At 48.5% G+C, this 10,901-nt stretch overlaps 1 protein-coding gene across 1 annotated transcript; it reads right to left on the bottom strand.

Annotated features, from left to right (window-relative positions):
* Nucleotides 1–202: 202 nt before the first annotated feature.
* LOC122897024 (polyadenylate-binding protein 1-like 2) lies at nucleotides 203–960 on the bottom strand. Its single transcript, XM_044235157.1, has one exon. It carries the CDS (start codon nucleotides 927–929, stop codon nucleotides 327–329), a length of 603 nt encoding a protein of 200 aa, XP_044091092.1. The 5' UTR covers nucleotides 930–960; the 3' UTR covers nucleotides 203–326.
* Nucleotides 961–10,901: the final 9,941 nt, after the last annotated feature.

Below are 10,901 nucleotides of genomic sequence, written 5' to 3'. Positions count from 1 at the left end.
CCCTTGGTGGGGGGCAGGGAAGAGAGGTGGGGAGAGCAGAAGGGAGGGAGAGGGAGGAGGAGGGTAGGAAAGGAGGGAAGAAGAGAGGGAGAAGGAGGGAGAGGGAGGAAGGGAGGAGGGGGAGGTAGGGAGAAGAAAAGGGAGAGAGAGAGGAACACAGAGACAGAGACAGACAGACAGACAGAGAGACAGAGACAGAGAGAGAGACCTGCACTCCCAATACAATACAATACACTGCTGGTGGGTTAGGGGGGCAAAGAAGGGGGTTGTAAACCGGGTGGGAGCCAAGGTTTGGCTCTGCTGGCTGGCTCATTCCTAGCTTGTCTTCATCGCAAGGTGGCCTCCTCATCAGTGTCATCCTCGAAATCCTTGACGTCAGCACTGGTGGACTGCCTGGCCCAGGCTCCCCTTTCAGCCTCTCGTTCTTTATGCGACTTGAATCTCCCGACGAAAATTTTGCGGTAGTTCAGGAACATGCCATTCATCGCATCAATGGCGCGCTCTGCGGACTCCTGCTTCTGGAAGTGCACAAACCCGTAGCCCTTGGGCCCCTTTTCGTCGCAGGCCACTTTGCAGGACAGGATGTTGCCGAACGCCGAGAAGATGTTGTACAGAGCCTTGTTGTCGATGGTCTTGCCCAGGTTCTTGATGAAGACGTTGCCCACGCCACTCTTGCGGAGCGAGGGGTCCCGCTGGGACCACATGATGCGCACCGGCCTGCCCTTGATGACATCAAAGTTCAGGGTTTCCAGGGCCCGCTTTGCGTCCACCGGTTGCTGGTAGTTGACGTACGCGTAGCCCAGAGAACGGCGGGTGATCTTGTCCCTACAAATGCGGATGGAGAGGATGGGCCCGGCCGGGCTGAACTTCTCGTACAGCATTGCCTCTGTCACTTCAGGGTGCAGGTCGCCCACGTACAGCGAGGCCATAGGAAAGTCTGGGTTCCCCTCGGAGCCCCGGTTGGTCTCCGCATCCGCAGCTGCATGCGCAGCTGCAGCCTCCACCGCCGCATCCGTATCCGCCTCCCCCAAGGAGGGCGCCGCAGCCTCCACTCCTGCTGTGGCTGGGGCGCCGGCGACAGCGCCGGCTTCAGCCACACTGGCCTCCAAAACCGCTGCCGCCAGGGCGGCCTCCGCCTCCTCCCCCTCTGCCAGGGCGGCCGTCGCCTCCCCGCGGGTGGCCTCCGCCACTGCCTCCTCTACTGAGGCCTCGGCCTCCACCTCAGTCTCCACCTCAGCTTCCGCCTCCGCTACCGAGGCCTCCGCCACAGCCTCTGCCACGGTCGCCGCCGCAGCCTCCGCTGCCGCTGCAGCCGCTGCCGCCACCGCCGCCGCCACCGTCGCCGCTGTCGCCAGGGTCGCCGGTGCCGCCAGGCCGCTGCCGCGACCTCCCTTCCCGCGAGCTGGGGGGCGGAGAGGCGGGAAAGGACAGGAGGGCGGGTGGGCGCTGGAATCTGGGCCGAGCGCGCGAGTAGGAGCTGGGGCCGGGACCTGGGGCCAGTCGATCTGGCGAGTCCAAGTCACTTGGGATAGCAAGTGAGCGCTGCCAGGAGCGCGCCGGTGCGAGTCGCCGCAGCCTGTGCAGACTGCCGCTGCCGCCGCTGCTCGCTCGTGGGCTACGGCGCGGGGCGCGGGCGGGCGGCGTGTGGTGGGGGGCGGGGGGGTGTTGGCGTCTGTGGTCCGGGCAGCTGGGAAGGCTTCTGTCTCTTTGGTTCCCCCTGTGGCTGCTGCGGGGCTGTGGGGCCGCGGGCTGTGGGAGGGGACGTGAGCGGGAGCCTTGAGGCAGAGGCGGGGGCGGGGCGGGGGGAGTACATTAAGGGGGTGGGGGGGGGTGAGTTCTCAGCCTCTCAGGTCGCCTGGATAATCATGAAGAGGAAGGCAGGGAAAGGGCTCCGCTGTGGACTGCGGGAATACGGGTTAGATTTAGAGGGTTTTGTTTTATCCCCCCTCTCCCAATAGATCATTTAAATGATTAAATCCAGTACCTTGCAAGATCGGGTGGGTGGCATGGAGAATACACTTGCCTGACCTAAACAAAGCCTAGAAAAATGGGTTTCTCACATCCAGGGGTTCTCCCCACTTCCGCTCATACACACCCCCCCAACATCACCGCCACCAAGGAAACAGCACCTACTCTGAGCTGCAGCTGGGGCCAAGCCCCCCTTGCAGCCTGCTGACCCATTTTCTCAGAGTTCCTCCCCCTTTTCCAGCTCCTTCCCTCCTCTGCAACACTTGCTGAAGAGGGAATAAAGAACACGTATTCATTCATTCATAATGCCAAGCCACACATATTTATGAAGCCTGTGCGGGTCCCTAGGGATACAGGGATCTGGGAAGCACAAGACATAAGCTGGTTTTGAGCTTGTCCTTGGGGACAGACAGTCTGGGCTGGAAACCCTGTTTCTGCGCCAGACTACCTAAGGGAAAACTAGAGACCTGGAGTTCTTCGCGCAGCCCCCCACCCTGCCCCCAGTTCTTCCTCCTGCCACCCTGCCTCCATACATACAGCCAGACAGAGGGGAAATTCAGAGCACCCTGTCCTTAGTGCTGTCTTCAATGATACCCCGAGGAAAGCCAAACCAAGGCCTGGCGACAGGGCCTGGTCCAGAGCCAAGCACTTGTTTGTTCTTGGCTCTGCCCTCAAGGTGCTAAGGTTACCAAAACGAACCGAGAATTACACCTCCATGTTCAAAACAAAAACAAAACCTGACATCGCTAGAATGAGGTGCTTGGTCCCAGTTCATCAGCTAATATTTGTGAAAGCCTTATCAAGTCCTTGGCACTGGGAGCTAAGGGGCAGGCCATGTGATAAGTGAGCAGTGAGTGTTGATGTGTGTGAGGTGTGGGGCCTGGTGAGAAAAGGTGAGCGGTATGTGTTGTGGAAGCAGAGGCCACACAGTGCCAGATGCTGAGGGCATAGACAATTGGGCAACCATTAGCGTAGAGTGCAACAGAAGCGAGGGTCCCACTTGCTCCAGAAAGGAGGGCCCAGCCACTAACTCGTCCTGGTAGGAGTCAAGTGAGGCTGCACAGAAGACGAGAGCCCCAAGGTGAGCTCTGAAAGATGAGTCCACCAGGTGGAGGCAGGAAGGAAGACAATCCAAACAGAGGAGTCAGTCTGTGCCCAAGGCCCTGTGGCACTTTAGCACACACAAAGCCAATATTCTGGCGTGGACAGAGATCATGGTCTCTAAGAGCTCATGGCAGGAGATGGAGCTGGAAGTTGTGGAGCCCTGAAAAGCAAGCTAAGGTGCTTGGACTCTGCACCCAAGCTCACAGGCACCACTCAGCACGTTCAAGGAGGGAATCGGTGTCCTCAGATCCTTAGAAAGAGCACAACTTAAACATCAATATAGAAAGTAGTTAAGAGAGCAGACCTTAAAAGTTCTCATTACAAGGAAGAATGTGTAACTATGTGAGGTGATAGACGTTAAATAAACTTACTGTGGCAATCCTATATCTCTATCTCTAAAGCTCTATCTATAGCTATCTATCTATTTATCTATCTGTGAAAGCATTGTGTTGTACACCTTAACCTTATACAATGTTATATGTGAATTTTATCTCAATAAAACTGGGACCAAAAAAAACCCCATCAATACATATATAAGTGTGCATGCACCCTCCCCTACACACAACTGAGACAGATGATTGAACAAAAAGACAGTCAGGATGTGACCAGTTCCAAAAGAGTCAGAACAACCCTTCCCTCTGTCCTTCCTTTCCTCCCATCAATAGGAGTTCCTCACATACTGTGAGCCAGGCATTGAACTGCCTGGGCTTTGGGATACACACACACACACACACACACACACACACACGTGTGTGTGTGATGGCCATGGAAATTCATCTGCCCAGCACATGTTCTCTCCTCTCCCTCATTCCTGCCCATCCACCTTCTTTGGGTCAATAAAGCTGTGTTTTGTGGTGGCAGGAGTGGCTGGACCTAGGCAGGTGCACAGGACAAAACAAACCCCGAGCCTGCGGAACTGATCGAGTCACTGTGGGGTGTGAGGCAGTGAGATCTTTCCCATCGCTGGCTGGAGAGCATCCCAAGGTGGCTGAGAAGCAGACACACAGATATGTACCTCACCAGCTTGCAAAATCCAGCCCACTGCCCCTAGACAGCGCTAGTGCCAACAAAGGAAAAGGACAGAGACATAGGAAAAGCCTGCTGTATTGCCAGTGCTTGACCAAGGTGATCACTGTCACTGCTGTTAAGAGCCAACTCTTAGGGGTCTAGGTTGCTTATAGGCAGGAGGCAGATGAGCTGTGCCTCACCATTCCAGGTGGCCATCCAAGAGGGACCCAAGAAGGAAGTAGTGGCCAGGGGGAAGCCATGATTCCTGGGTCAGGGTGGGGGGGTTAGGGGATGTGTAGCTTATGAGAAGAACTTCTTGGCCTGTTGTTGGAGACAGAAATGCCAAGCGGGACGAATTCAAGGACCAAGACTCAGCAACATCTCTTTCTCTGGCTTTGACTTCCAGCCCACAGGGCCAACAGAAATCAGTGAAACAGCAGGAGAAAAGGGTTTGAGAAAGTCATGCTACACTCAGCAAATTCCCAAACCTGTCAAACCTGAAGACAATCCCTAGATCCCTGAACCTCCAGCAACAGGAACAGGGCTACTAAGTGACAAGGAGAGAATCTGGGGGATGCTCTCCAATGCCTTTCTCACAGAGGCCTCCATGAGGTCCCTCCTTGTTTTAGTCCATTCCTGGTCAGTCCCTGCCATCTACAATCAACATTGTTCTGACTACTAGGCACTGTGACAGAGGCAGAAATGTTGAGTCCCATGAAGCATCAGTGCAGGGAGGGAGATGTCTCTTTCTTGTGGGAAGAAGTGTTCTTCTTTTCATTCGTCCAATGATTTAACAAGTATTTGGGGGTGAAGGCCTATGCTGTACCATGCATTCTTCTAGGCAGAAGGTCCCTGTACTGAGGGAGCTTATTTTCCAGTACGGAAGACAGACAATAAACACATCAGAAAATACTAAAGCATTTAAAGTTTGCTACAAATGCCCTCGTGGAAATAAACAAGATGGTTTGGTACGCACTACCTAGAACCCCCCACCGCAAAAAAAGTGGCAAAAGTCAGGGATGGCCTTCCTGAGGAGAGCGATAAGTGATCAGTCCTGCCAGGAATCGGGGGAAGAGCCTGCCCAGCAGAGAGATCTACAGTTCCCCCTGGCCTGTCACAGAAGACTGGGGTGCCAGAGGAACAGAAATGATGCCAGTGTGGTTGAAGCCCAGTGAGAGGCGGGGTGGAAGGACCAGGAGACGGTGCAGTGGTGGGAAGGAGCCATGATGAAGAGTTTTGTTTTTACTCAAAAGTACTCTGGGGAACTAGAGAGAGGCTTGAATCAAGGAAGTGCCTTGACCTAATTATAGTCAATAATTTCTTGCAGGCTGCTCTCTGTGGAAAATACTGCAAGTGGGCAGAGCACAGAAGAAAGTGAGGAGACCAATTTGGACCCTCTCACAGTAGTCCAGTTGAGAGATGGCAGTGACTTGGCCAGGAATGGCAGCATGGATTTGGAGAATAGTGCATTGGGTCACAGGAAAGTCTGGAAAGAGAAGAGACATCACTTGCTGATGCATTGAAGGCAGCTGGTAAACACACTTAAAAAATGAGTGCTTGCTATAAGATTATTTTCTTTCAAGTCTTGATCATGGAGGTGTTGTGTATGGTTATCGGCAATATGGGAAGTGGATGTGATAGGTTTGGAGAAGGGAGAAAAAAGCAATGCAGTGTTGTCAAGAGCTCTTATTTGCACATGTTAAGGGTCTGAAGACTATTTGTTGTCCACAGAGGCTGGAGAGAGAGGACTGTTAAGACAACAGGGCACAGACATGGTATTTAAAACCAGGGGATTGGGCAGGACCACCTAGAGAGGGTATAGTCAGGGGAAGAAGGTGCAGGGCTATTCCCTGAGACACACCCACCTTTAGAAGTTACCTTGAGGATAAGAAGCCAGCAGAAGAGACTAAAAGGGACTGGGTGTTAAAAAGGGCTGGCCCCAAACCTGACTTGCATCGTCCAGCCTCAATGTTCTCACTCAGGTCCTGCTTTCTTTCAGTGTTCCTGGCTGCACATAAATGGGAATTGGTTTAAAATGACGGGACAGCAAGACACTTTGTGTGCTCGAGTGGAAATTGAAAGAAGTGGAAATGCAGTTCAGAGAGTAGGCTAAAGGGGAAAAATGGATGGAAGAAGGTAGGGGATAGTGGTGGGGGCGGGTAACAAATGGGGAGATGGACAGATCAACTCCACATACAAAAATGAATCAAAACACTGAAAACAGTGATCTATGTAAAGAAGTCTCTTCCTGTGAATTTCTCGTTGGCGTAGCTGTAAGAAGGATGCCCGGGGGAAAGACAATGAAAGCATAACTATATTTTGGCATAAGGAAACCATTTCTGTCAATTCACACCATCTCCCCAAACTCCCCCAAATGAAAATAATTATGAGATACGAGCCAAGAAAAAAGCAGCCTTAGGCTTTAATTTAGGAAGAATTGGAAAGTGTTTGGATGTGCCCCTGTTATGTAACAAATAATAACAATGATTATTATATTGTCATGAGTAAATATAGCACATTGGGCAAAAGGTCCTTTGGATCCTCATAAAGTGAAATGTTAAGGAAGACAGATATGTGGGGCAGGGAAGGAGTGGGGAATCGGACCTATAGAAGTAAGAGCTCCAGGACATCCGGACATATGCAGGAGCATGTTTATCGGGGAGGGTTCATACTGGGCAAACTAGGACACAAAGCAAACACTCATCATTTGGGAAATGACTGAAGACATTGCAGTGCTGCCATGATTCCAGCCACGAGTGGATTCGAGATCCACGTGTCTACCGATTATTATGCAACCACTAGCAAGTATGAATTATGCCCATATAGACTGATTTGGGGGGGACCTCCAAAATATGCTATTATTAAGTGAGAAAAGATTGCAGAACAGAGAGCAGTACATGGTCCCATGCGTGTGTGTGTATGTGTGTGGCGGGGGGGGGATAGGAGGTTGTGATCTCACACTTATTTGTCTGCCTATTTGACATCTCCACCTGGATATCTCGTGGACATTTCATCCTTAAATGGCAAAAAATGGAATTCCTGATCTTCTTTCACCTCTGGATTCCTACATTCCCTCAATTTTTCTCCTTTCACAGAAGTCCTCCCCTTCCTGACGAATAGTCCCACCACCCATCTGGGTATGAAAATGAAATAAAAATGAAGAGGCACCACTATTTCCTTCTTCTCCCATTCCCACATCTTCCTCTGGTCACTCTGTCATCTTTCAGCAAGTCCTATCATCTCTGCTTCCAAAACACCACTTGAACCTCTCCAGCTCCCCTGGAGTCCACCATTACGTTTCTCATGGGTTCGGCCATAGCCTCCAAACTAACTGGTCGCCTGCTTCCACTAAACTGCCTTCTCCATTCAGTGGCCAGACTGATCTTTCTGAAAAATGAATGGCTCTTCTTGCCTCCCCTACCCAAAGTCCCAGAAAGTCTCCCCATTTCACTTTGACTGACTAAAGTACAAAATCCTCAATGTGGCTTAAATATAATGAACTGCATAACCTGGCCCTTGCCAACCTCCCCATTCTCACTTTTCTATATCCTGGTCATTGTGGGCCTTCTTTGAATACTCTTGACCACTCCTGGATCCAAACTTGATTCTTCGTGAGGGCTTCTGTCTACCTGAACCTGTCTTTCTTGATCCTTTTGAAATCATAAACAGGTTTTTAAACACCCAGAAGGTTACTGCGAGTCACAGAACACTCACCCAAGTGCATGTCCCTGAGAATGAAAGAAAAAAAGAAACAAAGCATACACAATTTGTCCTATTTTTGTCCTATTTTGTTTGTCCTACTTTTGTTTCAGACGTTTTAGATTTTAGGACAATAAAGTAATGCAAAATACATCCGCCATCCCTTTTGGAACGGTCCCCAATCCTAATCCCCTCTGTTCCTCCCCACCTCAATAGGGCACATACCTAGGTCACTTTGGGGTGTGATGAAAGGCAAGAGAAAAGCAAGTCCTCGGGTTCTCCCTCTTGTTTCTTTTTCTCTCTCTGTCTCTTTTCCCTCACTCTTTCCCTGAGGTTGAGCACTTCTTTGACCCTTTGCTTGTTGTCCCTCAGAAGCGGACTGGGTCTGCAAAAGGCAACATGATTGGTGATATTTGGGCTCACAATGGTCGTGAGAAATGAAGAAGCCTATACTCCTAGCAGTCATTGAATATTCCTAAATTCCTGAGCCAAAATCCCTCAAAGAACATGGGCATTGGAGTCAAACAGACTTGTAAGGGCAGAATCCCAGAGCAAAACACGTAACCACTCTGACTGAGCCTCAGTGCATGCTCTGAGTTTGATCTTCAGAAACCCTAAGTAAGGTTCTTAGGGATCTCCTTTGTAACAAGTAGTTTTTGCCCCAACCCTGGTTAGGAACCAAGAACAAAGGGCAAAAAAATAAAAATAAATAAATAAATAAGAATAAAAATAAAAGAACAAAGGGCTGTCTTGACAGATGATTTTTATATAGCATTTCAGGTATGTTTGTCCCTGGGAACCAATTCTCCTTCCAATACATGCTTATGATTTTAACTAATGCCCTCATTGTCATAATCTTAGGCAGTTTAGAGACATGATCTTATAAAAATATACCTATAGATATGCCCCAGGCCATGACTTACTAGCCGTGCTTACCTTGTCCAAGTTGCTTTACCTTTTTTGTTTGTTTCTTTAGCTTTGGAGTCTTCGTCTATACAAGGGCATAGTTGCGAGAATGAAAAGTGATAATATAGGGGAAATGTTTTTCCCAGTGCCTGGCATGCATTCAATGCCCAACACAAGAGACTCCTTATTAATGCCATTTCCCTCTGTCTTGAGGATATCCTTGTTTGGCTTGTTCTTGAAGACCCTGTGTCTTTCCTTTCCGGTGTCCAAGGGAGCCTGGCTTTTTCTCTCTAACCCAGAGCAAAGTGTCAGTTCGGAGGGATTCTAATCCTCTGAGCCACATCCCAGGTTATAACTGGATTTTACTCCAGGCGACTGCCTGATTCCCCTGCCTGAACTCACTTTTCTTACACCCTCATTCAGGTTTTCCTTGGTTCTCCTCACCTTAGGACCTTCTTATAATCCATGTATTTATTTTCCCTGAGGTCCGGGGACTTTACAAGTCAACACAGGAAAGCCTGCTATATCCCGTACTGGACAAAACCACCCAGAAGATTTGATAATACAATCTCAATGAAACAGGGGTACTGAGTCACAAGTGAATTTTTCCCTCAGCTGCTCTTCAGCCCTCCAAGCACCCTTTTGGGGGACAACGTGGACATAAATTGCTGTTAGGTAATACACTCATTCAACTTCTTTGTTGTAGGAAACCAAATGCATTTTGATGCCTCCATGATGTCTCTGGAACACTGTTATCAACATTGACAATGTTGCTGTGACACATTCATGGGTTATGGATGTGTGAATGGCTGATTCTCAGTGCTATGAGTTGTTGAGCAATTTAACTTCCCACTCTATATAATAAATGTAAAATGGAATCTCCTCCCATATGGTAAAGTCTTGCTAAAGGCACAGTGGTTAACCATAGGGCCTCCTGCCAGACATACACACCATCTTTTAAAAACCATTCTTCAAAAAGGAAAAAGAAAAGCGTCCTTATCACTGAAAGGAAGTCATGCACATGGTAAATAAAATAGTGATGACCAGAAAGTACAAAAGAGCTTATGACAAAAAGCAAAGTTTCAAGACCCCATCACTTCTCAACCCCTTATTGTACTTCCCAGCATAGGGCATTTTAATAATTCCTGTTTGCACTGTTCTGGCAGTTACCTTCTTACATCCAGATAAAGTGCTTACTTAATCTGCTATTTCAATAATCAATCAACTTCAGACATCATCAGTTGATCACATTCTGCATACAGAGGAGACTTCAACTCACTCACATGTCTTCAATCTGCCCTCACATTCTTTCTCTTGGCTTTTATACCTACTTTTGGTGTTTAGTTCCTCTATTGGTGACTCTGGTAACTTTATTTTAGTTTTTAAAAATTTTATTAGTTATTGTACAGTGCAATATTGGTTTCTGGAACATAATTCAGTGATTCGTCACTTACATACAACACCGAGTACTCATCACAACAACTGCCCTCTTTAATACCCATCACCCAACTAACCCATCCCCCACCCACTCCTTCCATCAACCATCAGTTTGTTTTCCAACATTAAGACTCACTTATGGCTTGTTTCCTTCTCTCCATTTTTTTTTCTTTTCCCCCTTCCCATATGTTCATCTGTTTTGTTTCTTAAATTCCACATATGAGTGGGATCATATGGTCTTTGTCTTCCTCTGACTTATTTCCCTTAGCATAATACACTCTAGTTCCATTCATCCACGTCATTGTAAATGGCAAAATTTCATTCTTTTTGATGGCTGAATAACATTCCATTACACACACACACACACACACACACACACACACACACACATCTTCTTTATTCATTCGTCAGTCGATGGACACTTGGGCTCTCTCCATAGTTTGGCTATTGTTGATAATGCTCCTATAAACATTGGGGTGCATGTACCGCTTTGAATTGTATTTTTGTATCCTTTGGGTACATTCCTAATAGTGATGTTGCTGGATTGTAGGGTAGTTCAATTTTCTTTTTTTAATTTCATTTTATTTTTCTGGTGTTCCAAGATTCATTGTTTATGCACCACAAGGGTACTTCAATTTTTAACTTTCTGAGGAACCTCCAAACTGTTCATCAGAGTGGCTGCGCCAGTTTGCATTCCCACAGTGGAAGAGGATTTCCCCTTTCTCTGCATCTTTGCCGATACCTGTTGTTTGTGTTGTTAATTTTAGCCATTCTGACAG

The sequence above is a fragment of the Neovison vison genome, chromosome X (genome assembly GCF_020171115.1).
Source record: "Neovison vison isolate M4711 chromosome X, ASM_NN_V1, whole genome shotgun sequence".
NCBI classification, from domain to species: domain Eukaryota; kingdom Metazoa; phylum Chordata; class Mammalia; order Carnivora; family Mustelidae; genus Neogale; species Neogale vison.
Note: the sequence above shows the minus strand (reverse complement) of the source record. Positions and strands in the feature narration are given on the sequence as shown.